The 16583-nt window shown below is 40.2% G+C and overlaps 1 protein-coding gene across 1 annotated transcript in view; it reads left to right on the forward strand.

Annotated features, from left to right (window-relative positions):
- Positions 1-1729: 1729 nt before the first annotated feature.
- The window catches only part of LOC131674240 (suppressor of lurcher protein 1-like), a 57995-nt gene continuing 43141 nt past the window's right edge, over positions 1730-16583 (forward strand). Inside the window, exon 1 of the mRNA XM_058952783.1 lies at positions 1730-1960. Within this exon, the coding sequence (XP_058808766.1) occupies positions 1861-1960 (100 nt within the window). The 5' untranslated portion in view covers positions 1730-1860. The remainder of the gene's footprint in view (positions 1961-16583) is intronic.

The following is a 16583-nucleotide window of genomic DNA, read 5'->3' on the forward strand; positions in this document are numbered from 1 at the left end:
CTTTATGCGTACATAGTCAACCAAGCATTTCCAAATGTACAAAGGCTTTGCCTTGATATATATTCAAAGGTTTAGGTAATAGTGGCAGCAGTAAGATAAACGATCGCAGTATATCCATTGCTGCGTCGTACATCAAAATAAAGAAGACATCGCGAAGAAGAAGAGAAAAACAGAAGTAGTGCAAGCGTCAAAGGTACCAACGAGATTTATAGAGAGAGAGAGAGAGAGAGAGAGATCATAGCGCGTGGCAAAGTCGAGATAACTGCTTTGCTCGAGTCTGTTTGTTCAGCTTCGGTAGAGACGGTCATTTATGCGGCCAGCTTTTTCCGTCACTTCCGTGAGAGGCATATATACGTCTGTGTGTGCGAGATGATGCACACCGCCAGGCTTCCGGCCTCGGTGCAGAAAATTTTCGTCCAAGATTTATGCGCGTTCTTGCGCGAATTAGCTGGCCTTCCTCTCTCTCTCTCTCTCTCTCTCTCTCTCTCTCTCTCTCTCTCTCTCTCTCTCTCTCTCTCTCTCTCATTTCTTTCCCTTGGACAAACTTTTCCCGAATGAAAAAAATTAATTATTGCTACAACTGCTACTATGCGCTCGAGCTGCGTGATTTTTTCCACGAAGTAAAGCGCTCTCTATTCGATTTTGTTTTCAACGGTAATTATGCGGTGAATTTATGTTGACTTGTTGTTAATTTATTTGCATGGGGTGACGGGATTTATTTCCTCGAGCCAATGGCATTCGCGGGCTGTATATGTTTGTCCATATTGCATGTTTGGTTGGATTTTGCCGCTTTTTGGCCGGATGGAGTTTAACTCTACTTTATATTGTAAGGATGAGTATACGTAGATATATACGCATTATTACTCGTGAGGTTTAATCGAATTATCCAATACAAGTTCCCGAAAAAATTATTCGCGGAAGCACAGACGTAATCATGGAAATTCATTCGCTAAAAGAGTAAATCATTCATGCGCGATTTCGCAAAGTACTCCAATTTAGTCTAATTGTGCAAACTCGGCGCCGATATATATAACAATATATACAACACCAAAATAATACACACTTAATCCTTCGTTATTTCGGTAATAATAAGCCATATTCTCATAAAAGCAAACGGCTTAAATTAAGCTTTTAATAAAAAAGCTGCATTGCTTTCGTCATACTATGTTTCACTTGTGAATGTCTGATCTTAATAAAAATTCTTCATCAAAGTACCATCCAGATATATGTACAATGAAGCATTGAAGCGTCGCAACCACACACGAGACTAACTTGTCTCGCCTCACTTGTATATGTATATCTACGCAGAATCCTGTGAGAGAGAACAAACGTTAATCGAACATCAATTAACTAGATTCGATGCACTGCTAAGCTGCATCGTCTAATTAGCTGAGCAGTCGAGCAGCCAAACATGTTGCGCACTACATCTCGCAAGCCTTGCATATGGAGAGCACAGTAGTATGAATCAACGTACGATCAGACACGACGAATCGCTCACTCGCGCGTCAAAAACGTACTCTTCCCTTTGAAGCAACAGCAACCATGCAGTGCGGGGATAGATACGGTATAAACATCTTCAGGATAGTACTATATGCAGGCGACAGCGCAGCCGCAGCTGGCGGAGCGAGCGAGAGAGAGAGAGAGAGAGAGAGAAAGAGAGAGAAAGCGTGTGTAGATCCAGGAGCAGCAGCAGCAGCCGCAGTGCGCGCGAAACTGTGTTTCAGTCGGCTCGCGCGCGCCATACCGGCAAGTCGCGCGCAATGCCGCCGCGGCTCTAGCAACACCTCGACGCATAAACGCAAACAAACAAAGGAACGAAAGCAAACGTGCTAAAATACGAGTGAGCGATATTCGACAGTCATGCCGACTGCCATTATCAGCGGATGCTGGTATTTTTTGTGCTGTTACACGATCACTGCTGTCATCGCATTAAGAGCCAAGGAGATCGGCGAGGGCAGGCGTGAGTAGATTTTGAAAGAAAAAACACCAAACCCCGAAGCCATGATTTACGCGCCAACAGATGCTGCCGCTGCCGTGTTGATGGAGTACCAACTGTGACGCTCGCTCATGCTTTGATAGATGAATAAATGCAGTCGGTCGTGGGAGCGCGATTTGTTTGTTTTTTTTTCTTCTTCCTCTACGCTTTTTTACGAGTGATATTTTTGTGCGTGAGTTGCGACAGAGCTTTTTTGTTTTGTTTGATCCTCGGGAACACGTGATCATTACTCACCATTTTACCGCGCTGCTTGTCACGAGGGATGCCAATTCCAATGAGTTATGATTTGATGTTGGATCTGCTTGACTTTTAACAGACGAAATCTAACTTGACACAGCGTAAGATTAGTGCCTCGGTGGCGTTTGTGTAAACAGTCGTCGCGTAAAGAGCGAAAACCTTTTAGGAAGTGCAGTAGCACCGAAAGAGAACTGAAATGCGTACGCGAGAATGCAGTGTGCAAAATTTAGCTGGGTTGCAAATATGCGTATTTGCATGCTCTCTCCTACGTTTGCATTATTTAGATTGCCTCGACAATAGGAAAGAGGGAGACATACTTGTAAGATCAAAGCACACGCGAGAGACGAAAGCTTGGTTTTTAATGATAACTCTTAAGAGATGTCGAATACGCGTACAGACGCATCATACATTGAAACAAGCCGCAAAGTATAAACGTGGAAAAGCTTTTCTTTCTCCGACATATGTGTGAAACGTTAAACTCACATCTGTTGTGAGCAACACGCACTCGCGCGCAAAGTCTAAACGAAGACATCGCAGCACTTTAATTACGAAGTTTCAACCTTAGAACAACTTCACCTTCTCGGTCTCGGGAGTAGTTTAGTGCATGGAAATAGGCGTTTGCAGGTCATATTGTCGAAAGTCGTAAAAATTTTCTAGCGCATAAAGCACAATCTGCTCGCAAAATATAACCACACGCGTATATATATACATACACATACATATACATACATATATACATATATATATATACGTATATATGTATGTAGAGAGAGTGGGATCCTTCTCGAGCGGCTCTCCCTGCTTTTTACAGCGTTGTTATATTTCAAACTTGCTTCCACTTCTGCCTCCTCTTGCTTTTTTCCCGACGCACTGCATGCTTTTGCGTATGCCTACGCTCCATTGAAACAGCACGGAGAAGAATTTTAATGGCGTTGCGATCTACACGCGTGTGTTATGATGAAAAGTGTTTTTCCAACGACTTAACCTTTATATACGTGCCGGAAGTTTAAGCAGGCACTTGAAATTCACCTAAAGTAAGCTATTTTCACGGCAAACTAAGTCTCCCTTGCTACTCCAAACATTGCGCCCAGCCGCCGAAAAATGAAAGCTCTATTTGCACTTAACCATAAGCGCGCGTACTATAAAGTATTATCTTTTTCTTCCGTTCTTGTTACTGCCTATTAAGTTTGGATATTCAAGATCCATGGAATCGTTTTGACCTAGTCATATGGGTACGTGCAAAATTTACTTTGGGTGCAGAGTTAAATGAGCTTACGAGTTTATAACAAGGACATCATTTATTCGACGAGCTTAAAATAACAATGAATCCGTTTCTCTTAATTAAAAGATGCGAACAACGTTCTCTTTTCACAAAGTGCATCCAGCCGTATTTTTTTCCAAATCCTATTTTCATTTCCAATAACGTAAAGCCCTTTGAAATGAAAAAGAAATACATCTGACTAAAAGAAAGGAAACATTATCTAGCTTATTGGGAAATTATTTTGTCGGCTTAATGACAGAAAGAGAGAGAGAGAGAAGCTCAATGAGTGATACAAAGCGCAAGATATAAAGGAGCTTGCACTCGTGAAAACTGCGTGTGAAGAGGAAAACGCGGCAGAGCGGCAAATGGCTTGAGCAACTAATTAAAATTTCCACTTATACTCGTTGCGCGTCGGATTTGTTTTGGCCCTCTCGCTTAGTCGCGAGCGTCGCTTAAATAATTTAACTCTGCGCTTGCTGCGAATAATCGCACCTCGTGATTAACCTACTTTAGTCCGCGGCAGAGAGGTTCTTCTTTCTCTCACTGCCTCAAGCACTGACAGCTAGCCTGGCTCAAATAGATTGGATCATCTGACACTAACTAGTTCTAATTGTTCGCGTGCGCTCGCTCGCATTTACTACAACTCTCCCGCGCGCGCAGTTTCATTGAATTAGAAATGAAATTGATTGCGTACAGTACGCCAAAGTTTGTTTGGTTACTTTTGAGTGCATCTTCGAAATGCTCACTTGCGTATCACCTGCTATTAATCTGATGTTTGCCTTGCGTTTGACATGCGTTTTCGCGCGCGTGAATGGGCCGCGAGTGCTTTTGTCAAGCGGCGTCAGTCCATCTGAGCGAAAAATACTTTTCCACGATCTTTGATCGGTCAAACGTGTTGACAGATTTCGATGCCATATACTAGCTGCAGATTTTTGATCGTACTCGTGCCCATTTGAAAATCTGTTTGCGCTCTTGATGTTATCACCGATCACTGAAATCTACGCACGCGAGCGTGAAAATAAAATTGAAATGAAGCGAATTGAAAAGCAAGCACATATATGAATCATATGAATTATAAGTGAAGTGATGCGTGAAGTACACCTCCATCGCGAGCGAGTAAATCGTGCGACAAGCGTTAGGAAAGCACAGAGCACGCCTCGAAATTTTTTATCTTACTTTATAATACACATAACCTGACAGTATGGCAAGATCGGAAGGTTGAGATGGCGGTCGTTTATTCATTTTCGACGGTGGTCTTTATCTCCCGACAACAAAAGACAATTCCGCTTCCCACTCGAGAGCGAGGGAGAGAGAAGAGGGAGTTTCTTGCGGTTGCTACTGCTGGACGCTGCGGTTAATGGCTTCCGATTAAGCTGCGCGTTCGCTTGTCGAGCTCCTTTTGCCACACGGTTTTTCAGTTAATCTTGCAGCCAAGCATAAACTTTCCACTTTTCTTTTGCGATCGCGCTCGATCAATTTCTCAGCAAAGAGAATTGCTCTGCTAATTACTTGTTCGACATTATTCAAACGCAATTATATTGCATGAAAATCGACGTTGCATTAGCGAGATCCACTTGTAGCTTGATCAGCTATTTAATCGCAACGTTGAGCCAAACAGAACGCTCACTCGAGAAGTTGGTCTCAGCTGAGACACGTATCTCATTCAATAGACTCGACGTGGACCGCTATCAAAAAATAGAAGTCAATCGAGAGTGAAGGAGTGAGGAAGCAGGTTCCTGCTGCATTCTTGAAGGAAAATCGATCAGCAGTCCATGGTAGTTCCGATTGAAACTCAATGAGCTTGCGTATATGTCGACCGCACAAGATGGAGCTGGTCGGGTAAGCAGCTCGACGGAGCTAATTATCATTTGCCATGTGCGAGCGTTGACGGCGATCCTCGCACGAGCTCGTTTTATCGATAATAGATGTTTGTTTTTACAATGCTGTGCATACACGCTTTTGTAAATTTCGCTGATGAACGAGTGCGCGTCATGTGGAAGCGTCAATCAGATTTCGATACGTTGTCGGGCGAAACAAGCGGCTTCATTATATGCGTATATAATTATACGCTCCGTTACAGATGTTGTTTTGCTCTTGCTCATTTCATTAAAAATGCACGAAATGTATGGAAAATACATAAGTAAAATGTTATTTGTGTAAGCTCGCTTCAATAAATACAAGCTTCATTCGAGAGTTCTAGTGAGTAGAAAGGTTTGCATCGATTCGCCCAAATTCTGACCTACTTCCAAAAAGGTTCCGCGACGTACTCTTGCGTGTCCAGCCCTCGCCGAGAATTCACAAGTCTCGAATTCTTATCCCTTCGGGAAAATTTAAAGTGCAAAAGCGTAACGGCCAAGTGTGCTTGATCGTTGAGCGATTTCCCGGCTGATCGATGACAGCTGCGAGTGAGAAAATTGGCGCGGACCAGTGACTACCGCGAACGTGAAGTCACGTACGGGTCTTCATTTCTCGCCCATCGACTGGCAAGAATTACTTTGGACGCGCTGTTGCAGAGTCGAGTGCACGAAATGTTCAAGGGGCGATGTGAAACGTATACGAGTGAAAGAGAATTTGACTGGTATTTCGCTTTGAGCCTGACGCGTCTGCCGTTTGAGAGATTGTTTCAGGACTTTGACTATTTCATTTTTTTTCTGTTTACTGTGACTCGTGTATCATATGAGATGTGAAAAGTGAGACAAACAAGTTTTATCAAGTTTTTTGCAGGAACTCTGCAGTATCTAATGAGATCATTAATTGGAAATTCTTTTTCTCTATATTACATATTTTAAAACTACGTTACAATTTATGCTTCTTAACGCTTTACGAACTGTCGATGTGAATTCAAGACAAATCCTTGTTAACTTATTGTTCCGAGTTATAAGCTAAATCCCATTGCTTTTGAATGAGTTTGAATGGATTTCAAAACGAAATTCATGTCTCGTCAGAAATTTATTTGAATGGGATACTCTAAGGTTCCCAGTGCACGAGTATTGGTACGGAAATAAATTATAATTAACGGCAAATAACAAACATTACTAATACAAAATATCTACTAACTAAATAATAGCAGCGTGTGAGGAGCGACACATAGGTCGATAACTGGAGCATACGTACAATCTTGAAATTACGTAACTTTATTTTAGCATAAAATACTAAAAGAGCAATAAAGCGAAAGTGATTTCGATGTAGAAAAGACATTTATTACGGATGAACGCGAGTTTTCACTCCTAACACTATCATATAGATCCTTCGCTCATAACTTTTAAACTTTGCTTGGTCGACTAGACGCAGCGATAGCAGCGAATATTGCATACTTAATTTAGCCCTATTTTCTCTTTTACTCCGAAACGTCCCTCTTCATTCTTCTTTTTTTCTGTTGGCAATCTTGAGCTATACATTTTCATGGACATATAGATGGTGTAGCCGCCGCGAGGGCAATTTGCATAAATGATTTACAATAGCGGTATTACGATCTGGCGAACGCTTAAATCCCTACTTTGGCGGATTATGACGGTGTCGATCGGTTTTTATTTCTCTTTTTTTCTCAGTCCAGTGGCGCGTGAGTACGTATTATACGATACATCGGTGGCAGGCGCGCAGGCAGCAGATAAAAAACTGTAAATTTCAGATTTCGCCGCATGCATGTTTCACCGATAGATTTAATCAGGTCAATAAGGTATACACGCACTGCCTATGAAAATTACACGTTCCATTTTTTTCCTTCAGCCACGAGAGAAGAGATTTTAATATTTATACGGTTTTGTTAGCTTTAAGTTATTACAGGCTCGCGCATAGCCAACAGATATTGAATATTCCCATGTGTTTTCACGACGCCTCATAAAGCACATCAATATTTTTCCCGTAAATTCGGCGCGCCAAGTGCTCTGCAGTGAAAAATAAATTTCGTCAAATAATACACTGATATACATATACATAATGAACATTCTAGCTGATTTCAATTCGAAAAAATTCCAACGAGTGGAATATGTATGCCCAGCAATTGCGCTGTTGCCTTGTTAAAATAGCGGCGTTGAGCGCCACTATTCCGCTTTAATTCCCTGAAATGAAAGGGATTAAAATGCATTTGAAGAGCACAAGGCGCGCGAGTTTTGTCGGTGGAAAAACGCATTTGGAAGAGGCGACGAGAGCGTTGTTGTCTCTTAAAAAATTGACAATCAGCAAGCGTTCAACGTACAGTAGTACACTCTCACTCAGTGGGGAACGAGAGTAAGCCTCGAGTCTGGTGTCGGGTAAAGAGCAATTATTCAATTTACGCTGTTGTGCCGCCAGTGCTGCTGCCAGTGGGGTCTGAGCCAGACGTAACGGGGAAGAGGGGAAGCGCTGATTTGCGACTCGCGCTACTTTAGCCACCGTTTTGTGGCTTTATACCGGTCGACAATCGCTTTGTGTCATAGAGCGAGGGGAAAAGGGCGGACAACAGACAGCGAGAGGCGCGAATGGCTCTGGTTTCGTTTGACGCACTTGCGAATAATTCTCTTCGACGACTGATGTATATATGTATATATATTTCATTCCATATTGCTGATTTGCTGTAGACGTGCACCGTGAAGCTATGCTAGAATATTTGCACGTAATTAATAGATTTAAAACTAATATCAGTCCCTAATATCCATCAGCGAGTCTTTGAAAATCAATATCACTATAGCACATACAACAAATGAAATATCTAATGATTGAAATATAATTTGGAGTCTCATTGAAATCAGTGACAAACGATCAAAGCGGACGAACGCAAGCGCCGGCATTTGTTAACTGATTGAATTTCACATATCATAAATCAACAGTTAATCGTAAGTTGATATAGTGATAAAGTACTCTTGATAAATAGTGCTAATAAGCTAATTGAATTTACCGTCGTGCGTGCCTCGAACGACCTACGATCATTATCATATAGGGCTTCGCAACCGGGCGTCATTATCTTGCGCAGTTACACTATACATATGCACGGAGATCTGATATTCGCAAATAGATAAAAATGATTCGAAATCATGCGAGGCTTCATATGCGTATTAATATTGATATAATAGAATGAAACATGAACGGCTCGCCTCGTAACGAAAAATCCTGTGGCATTAAGGTTCAATGAAGCGGCTCGACGATAGTAAACAACTACTTTCGACCGAGTGAAGCGTTTACAGCGAAAGACAACAATCTACAGCTATTCGCGTACAGATGGGCTGGCAAACAAGTACAATGAAAGCCGTTGATTAGACCCCACTCGTCATTTGGCGGTAAGGGGTTGCCCCTTTGTGTTCACTGTCTCTCACTCTCTCTCCGGGCGCGTGGCAAACACGTGGCTTCCTCCTGCGCAATCTATGCAGATGTGCTCCCTCCCCGCTCTCTTGGCTCGAGCGAACCAATTAAATCGGGAGAGAGATCGCCATTGGACGCCATTAGCTCTTGTCTTGGTAGGAGTAGTTATTAGTTAACACTTGCCCGCGCTGCGCGTTCTGTAATTCGCGAGACACTCGATTAGCTCGATCATGGTTATGTGCATTGCAATTGATTCTAGTTTGATCAATGCGAGCCTAAATATATACTCATACATACATATAAAGCTTAATTCAATTTTTATCTTCTGTGTAAAATGTCATACGTATGAACTATCGATCACAATGAACATAATATACTTTGTAACATCGCTACAACGGTGTAATTTAATTTCTTCGTGAAATGCAGCATAATGCAATAAATGTTCGGTATACAACGTAGGTGTAACAAAGACAAAAGACAGTTAGTCGTGTAATATTATATTTTCGTATCAGTCTTTTGCAATGAAGAAAGGGTGAGATTTGAATTATATTTAATTTATCTGCGAAACTCAACTCGCAGCATGATGTTGAAATATCGGTTTATTCTAACAAAGCTCATAGCTATCGCTTTTCACGTCGAATAATTACGACGAGTAACGCTTATTGTTCTTCGTGCCGAGGCGAAATTTACGAGTTTAAAATGAAAATGGAAATTCATATACATGGAATGGTTTGACGAGTAACAACAAAAGAAAATTAGGAAATTAAATTGAATTCGATCCTTTGCAAAATACTATCCTTGCGGAACTGAAGCTATTTTGCCAAAAACGGCATAACCAATATTTTATATCGGCAGTTGCATGATTCGCAATTCAACGCAACATGTCGAAGGAAAGCAATTAATCCTGGTAAATTAATATGCAATATTTATTATGAAATACAAGCATGGAATACGCTTAACCGAAACAAAATACAAATATCAATCATGAAACTATATAAAAATATCAAATAATCATTAGCCAATCAATCAAAAGCCGGCGCGTGCACGCGTGTCGCTCATTAAAAACGGAGCATCGATGAGTTTTAAAGCCGCACGCCGACAATCAATTAATCGCCTACGAGAGTTCTGCAGTACATTGCAACTGAAGCCAACCTGTGATTTTTACACGACGCGACTTTTCATTCAACTGATTGGCACTCCCCCTTCGAGCTTAATTGGCTAATTCGATCGCAAGCTCAACGACTATAGATATATTGCTCGTTTGATGTTTCGCGCTTTGCTCGCGCGTAGCGATTGATTCTCATGCCATGAGTATGCGCAAGTCGACAAGTTTTAATTAGCGTGTATGCGGATACCAAGGGTGCGAAACTTTGCTTGGAAGAGAGAGAGGGAGAAAGGGCGACAGGGAGAGAGGTGAAAATAAACAACGAGGTAGTATATATTATATACCTGAACGTCGTCTGCGAGGCAAAAGTTTAACTGTGAATTACTTCTACTTATAAGTATGATAGTTCGACCGGGTTTAAGCTCAAACAATGCGCTAATTGGTGCAGAAATCTAGGAAACATTTCGTTGGCAAAGATTTAAGGCATAAGTGAGTGCGCGTTATAGTTGTTGGCGTGTAATGCACGTTTAGCTTTTGATTCGACTGAAACTTGCAAAACTGTTTCTGACAGAGTGCTGAATTAACTACTTATATACATCTAGTTTCACGAAGTTATTTATAAGCAGCTATTAGACATTGGCGAGTATTTGACTGAAATCTATTTCATTACTAACTTAAACGAATTTTAAAGAGAAAATTATGAGTGAAATATTGCATGAAAAAATTCGTCAATTCTATTTTGTTATTTCGCCAGATATTTGAAACGTAAAAATACTTGAGACCATGGTATGATAATGATATCCTTTTTTGGTCCGTAGCAGGATCCAATCCAAACGAGTAAAAGAATATGACTTTTTATGAATTTTTTTAAAGTTCGAAACAATATTTTATTTAATTTTTTGATGGAACTATTCACCCTTTCAGAAATCATTTATATAGGTAAAATTTATATGTTTCTAGAACTTAATAAGGATTTAAATTTCATGTAAAAAATAAGCTGAAATACAGTTTTAAACGACTCGTATAACCTAATTTGAAATCAGATTAATGTTCTTTTTCTCATAATTAAAAATTTTTATTAAAAATCCATGAAAAATGAAGCTTTTAATTGGCTTCGGTAAAAACACTATTTGAACATTCTAAAAATTGCCTCGAATCATGGCACTTTTTTCGTAAAAAGTCTTAATATACACGCTCGGAAACTTAAAAATAATGCAACTGACTCCTAACGAAGTCTAATGACCTTACTCTATTAAGAGAATAAAAGAAATATCTCTGAAACAACGTTCCGATCGAGTGAACATAACAGTAGCTGCTCCAGCTGTAACAAGTCGACTCAGAAAAGAAAACACGTATCCCGTCAGTCATCTAGTCCTCTCTCTCTCTCTCTCTCTCTCTCTCTCTCTCTCTCTCTCTCTCTCTCTTCGTTTCTTTGAGCCGTTGGAACAATACGTCGCACGCGCAAAGAAAGAAAACTACGATAATTGCTGATATAACTCGCGGTCTTTCCTTCTCGCCTTCTCTCTCGTATCCGCGCGGTCAATACTTTCTGATTGCACGTCGATAATAAATCGCTCTGTTGCCCAAATTCTCCAGTGCCTTTTATACATATGACATTGTATACTTAAGTATATTTTACCCTTCCTTATTGTAAATATATGTGAAGCTTTTTACCTTTATACGGTAGCGCTGCGAAAGAGGTATTTTTGTTGCCCGTTTTATTGCAACAAACTATCTCGTAATGATAAAATGCCTTCGTGACACTGCAGAATTTGAAAATATCGTATTTCGCATCGTGACGCTCACGAGTTAATCTAATTGCATAAATGTAACATTAAATTTGCTTATTATAGAAAGGATATTTTGCGCGGCGAGCGTAAAATTGATCAAAACGGTAGGAATGATTCTTAATTGCCATGGTTTTTCCCAGACTAAGATAGGGGTAATTTAGTTGCGGTGGCCATTAAACTCGGCCTTTTGAATAAATGCCGATTAAACCACGCTGCTGCCTTTGCCGAGAATGCATCTCGTTTGGTTTTAAACTTCGCCAATGTGCACACCACTACAGTCCATTTGTACAAATAACGTCTTTTAACTTCCTGCGGTCGATGTGCAGGCACCTCCAAAATGTAACAGACTTCATTTTCTATTGAATCTTCTGATTGTACCTAAATTTCATGTTGTATCTCTAGTTTCAGAAGTATAATTATTTTCTGTAGTCCTCAAGAAATGCATAAAACGAAACGATGATGATTCAATGTATATTTAAGAATAGATTTGCAAAATAATATGAAATATAGTTTAAAATGTCATCTATATGAAATATGTGATTGAACATATTTAGGCATATTCCACATAAGGTATAATATCGCACATGCAGCAAACGAATCAGCAATCATAGCTATAGAAAACCATTATAAATTCGCTTTCATGCAGTGACCTACATCCTTGCACTAAAGATATACATTATCATAATAGACATTGCAGTAACCGTATTGTATTTGTTAATTAAACATGTTATTTATGCGGCATACCCGAAAGATCTAAAATATTCTTGAACCTAATTATTGCTAATTTAACATTATTGTATTGTATGATCTTGTTTGCTCAATGGAAAGTTTCTGCAAAGAAACTTATCAAAAGGTCATTCTTTTGTTCAAAACAGTCTTTGTTGAAATTCTTCTTTTTTCTTTTGTAAATGCTGTTTCCCATTGTTTCTCGCTGAACTTTTCTGAATAGAACAATTAACGTCATCGTATTCCCTTTTTCAGCGTAACATTTACCAAAATCCGTATACATTTGTAGAAAAAATTTGTTTTTCATGCGTAAAAAAAGAATAACTAGAAGAGAACTTTAGAAACCATGTGTGTTTGTTTCGAGAAAACTGCAAAACAAGAAAAACAACGAATAACCTTCCAAACTCGCTATCAAAAATCACGATCGCAGAAAAAAGCAAAAGAGAGAGAGAGAGAGAGAGAGAGAGAGAGAGAGAGAGAGAGAGAGAGAGAGAAAGAGAGAGGCGAGCAACAGCTGCAGAAGAGCCATACATAGAAGCACAATAGATAGAATTCAAGTATCGTACGGTGAAGTTGAGAACAACACGATGCTCGATAGCAGTAACAGCAGGGCACAACTTTTGCGTCCACATAGCTGGTGAACTTAATTAAAAGCGCTCTATCCGCGAACGAGAGTCTGTTGCTTGCAAGCATACCGCAGCAGGGAGCGAGAGAAGATACCGCGAAGAGCATGCGGGAAGATAAGCCGTGAATTAATCACGCGCCGTGTGACATCAATAATTCGGGCGTCGATGCAGCAGCAACAACTTGGTTGCCAACGTTGCAGCTACTAGCTACGCTTGGCTTAACTGCACTCTATTAATGACACGGCCAGGCCGCCATCGTAAAAAAAGTGCAACAGCCAGAGTAAACTCGAAAGGCCATTCGCTGCACTTTTTATCTTTAATCAGTTGCAGGACGGCGTGTGCTTTGGCATTTATGCTTGCAGCCTGCTACTACCCGGCCGCGGACGCTTGACTGATTAAAATTTGCGCTCGAGCGCCCATATTTGCCAGGGCTTGCCTGTATCTTTGTTTTCGCCTTCAGCGCCGAGCATTTCTTTTATACAGCTCCGACGCTACATCCCTACGATGAATAGTCAGAACATCTTTAATCAAAAATGAGCCCAAAGCCGCGTTCGTCGAGTAAAGTGCAAATCCTGGAAAATCGTTTTAAATTAATGCACGGTAGCCTTTTGCATAGCGTTCAAAGTTGAATAATTTGAAAGGCGATGAGAAAGACAAAGCAAACAATAAATATCGCTCGTATAGACATGCGGGTGTACTGTTTATTTGAGCAGATGTGCATTCGTAAAAGCGATTTTCCGAAATGATTTTCGATGAATTTTTCATAAATCTCGCGCACGCGTGTCTACGTATGTAGTATTTATTTCGACGCAGAGAAAAAGAAAAAAAAATCTGCCCAAAAAGCACGCGTACTCGTTCGTTCATCCGACGCGAAATATCATTCTTTTTTTTTTATTATTTATTTTTGCATTCCAGCCATTCGTATCCTTTTTATCTTTCGCTCTCTCTTTTTTGTCGACTGTCTCTTAGTCTTGTCCAGCGGTGTTTCATGAGTTTTGAATAAACCGCGTCTCTAGACTATTGCTTTTACTGCCCATACGTTTAAACGACAATAACTTTTTTTTCATTCTCTCTCTTAAGTTACGCAATACTCATTTGAACTGGAGCTCTTTACGCAAGTGCGTTTCTTACCGAAACATAAATTTTATCTCATCTGTAGGTGTTTTTCTATCGTAACGAACTCAATTAGATGCGCAAAAACAAAGTGGGGAATTCGTAGATGAATGCGCACAGAGTACGCACTCAATCGCAGTAAAGCACGAAGTGAGAATCTTGGAATCCAATTTAATCCCGGCGTAGCAACAGTTCTACATCCTCTGGCGAGCTACGCTGTAAGCAGCATTCCAAAATACTCGCAAACTTGCACGAGGCAGCAAATACCACGCAGTGGACGACAATTAATTCAAGCTCGCGTTCGGAAAGGACCGCTTTGTACAGACTACTTTTTCTTGTCTAAGAAAACAGCAGAATTAGCGCAAGAACAAAAATTAATCAACACTTACTAGATGTTTTTCAATCATAGAGTCGAATTATTAGTTAGAATTATAATAAGAAGTTATTAATCCTTGATCTTTTCGTTATTTATGCAGAAACCGCGGTCACGTCGACAAAGCTTGGATTAATTGGTAAGATTCTATTCGATTACATAGTCTCGTCAACGCGAGAAGTGTCGCGCAATTAGCAGGCAGACTAACACGCTGTACATATCGGCAACGTTTTGATCACATTTAGTATGAAAATATGCTAGCTTACACAGCAGAGTCAGCCATATGAGCGGCTGCTAGGGAGCTGATGCGACTTTCATACATATTCAGCTACAAATAATCCTATCCAAACGAAGAGCAAATTGCGGACTAGCTAAGTGACAAATAAGTGAGTTTACTCAGTGTCTATGCCACCTTCATAGTAGAAATATTGCGAACCGTTGTTTCTTTTTGCACAATGATACGTAGAGATTCGAAAAACACAGTCGTAGAGTGATTAAATGAAGACTTGTTTTTAATAAATTTATTTTTCACAAGCAAATATTACCATGCAGATATTCGTTTCTTTTACGAAATTACAATGCAGATATGATTGCGGGCTTTTCTCTAACCAAAAATGTTCGTACATTTGAGCAAATATTACTGTAGAATAAACGAATAAGAGTATATCAAAAACAAACAGTAGATTAATCTAGTCACTGGTTTGTATTTTCTTGTTTCAAAAAAGTATTGTAATAAAATGGAGAGCTTCAATCAAAAATTATAACGTAATAGCTATGCTCGTAAATAAAAATGTGCACCGAGCAGATGAACGAAAGATCGTATATAGATGCAAGAAGAAAAAATAGTATAGAGTATATTTTTGATTCTTTAAAAAATATTTCAATCTTGAAAAAAGGCATTTTTTATCGTTGTACAAAAATAGTTTGATTACTCAGCAAGTGTATTTTCTTCATTAGTTCTTCTTCATCCAAGTTTTCGCATATGAGTCGCATCCATTTTCCAGGTGCAAGGAAAAAGGTCTAATGGATGGACGAGTATATCGTGGCTATGTTTGCGATTTGGCTTTGGAATCTGGTGAATTTGAGTGAAAGTAACGCGGGAAAGGCATTGAATAGTTAAAAAGCAATATATCAGTAGCGGCTGGCTGAGAGCACATCAAGCCGATGAATAAAACAATGGATTTAGTCGAAAATCATGCGACCAAGCAATTTCCCGGTTCGCACAAAACACGCCGAGAGAGAGAGAGGCACTGGCGTATCAGTGGATTCCCGTGACAGTAATACACACCATGCCAACACCCACCCTCATAAATCTTAACCATCAATAATGAAAGGCTTGTTGTAACTGCTGCTTGCCTTAATTTCCTATTAATTTTTATTCGGCCGCGAGAGTGCCAGTTAAGTATAAAAGATTCAAGCGAGTAGTTATTAAGTGGGATAGAACGAACGGAGCTAATTAGTCGTTGGGCAGGAAAAAGGCTTCTTGATAAAGGAGAGAGATAGAGAAAGAGATGATGGCTATAAGTCGGTGTAATGAGCCAAGATCGCTGTTAGCCTGGCCGTAGCATGCGCGAGATATCGCTTCGAAGCTTTCAAGCTAATGACGCTCGACGCGCGTGTGTTTGCGAAATGGTAAATTATGCAGCGCGGCGTGCACATAGGCGCGCGAGTCCGCTGGGTAATTGGAATGCAAGAATGTCCGATGTGCTACGGGGCTCTCCGATTAACGGACGCCCTCTTATTCGATTGATGCTCGTGCTACTGCTGCTAATTTTAGAACTTGCCCATTGTGATGTGAGCACAAAGACAACTTTTTCGTTTTCTTGTAGTGCCGATGTTACCGAGGAGGGTACTTGGATCATTTCAAGCTGATTAGGATTGGTGAGTTTCGTTTATAAGCGACGAGTATCAAATTGTTCTTCCCGGTAAGGCCATTTCCAACAACTTTTGAACGCTATTACCAGAAGCGTCAGTACATTTAATGCTGCGCTCGCTAATTTGATCAGTGCACATCATATATGATAACTTCAAACATCAGCTAACTTCTTTATGTTCACTTGGAAATGCTCTCTATCCCATCAA

Source organism: Phymastichus coffea, unplaced genomic scaffold, assembly GCF_024137745.1.
Source record: "Phymastichus coffea isolate CEN01 unplaced genomic scaffold, Cenicafe_Pcof_1.1 PCOF00222, whole genome shotgun sequence".
NCBI classification, from domain to species: Eukaryota; Metazoa; Arthropoda; class Insecta; order Hymenoptera; family Eulophidae; genus Phymastichus; species Phymastichus coffea.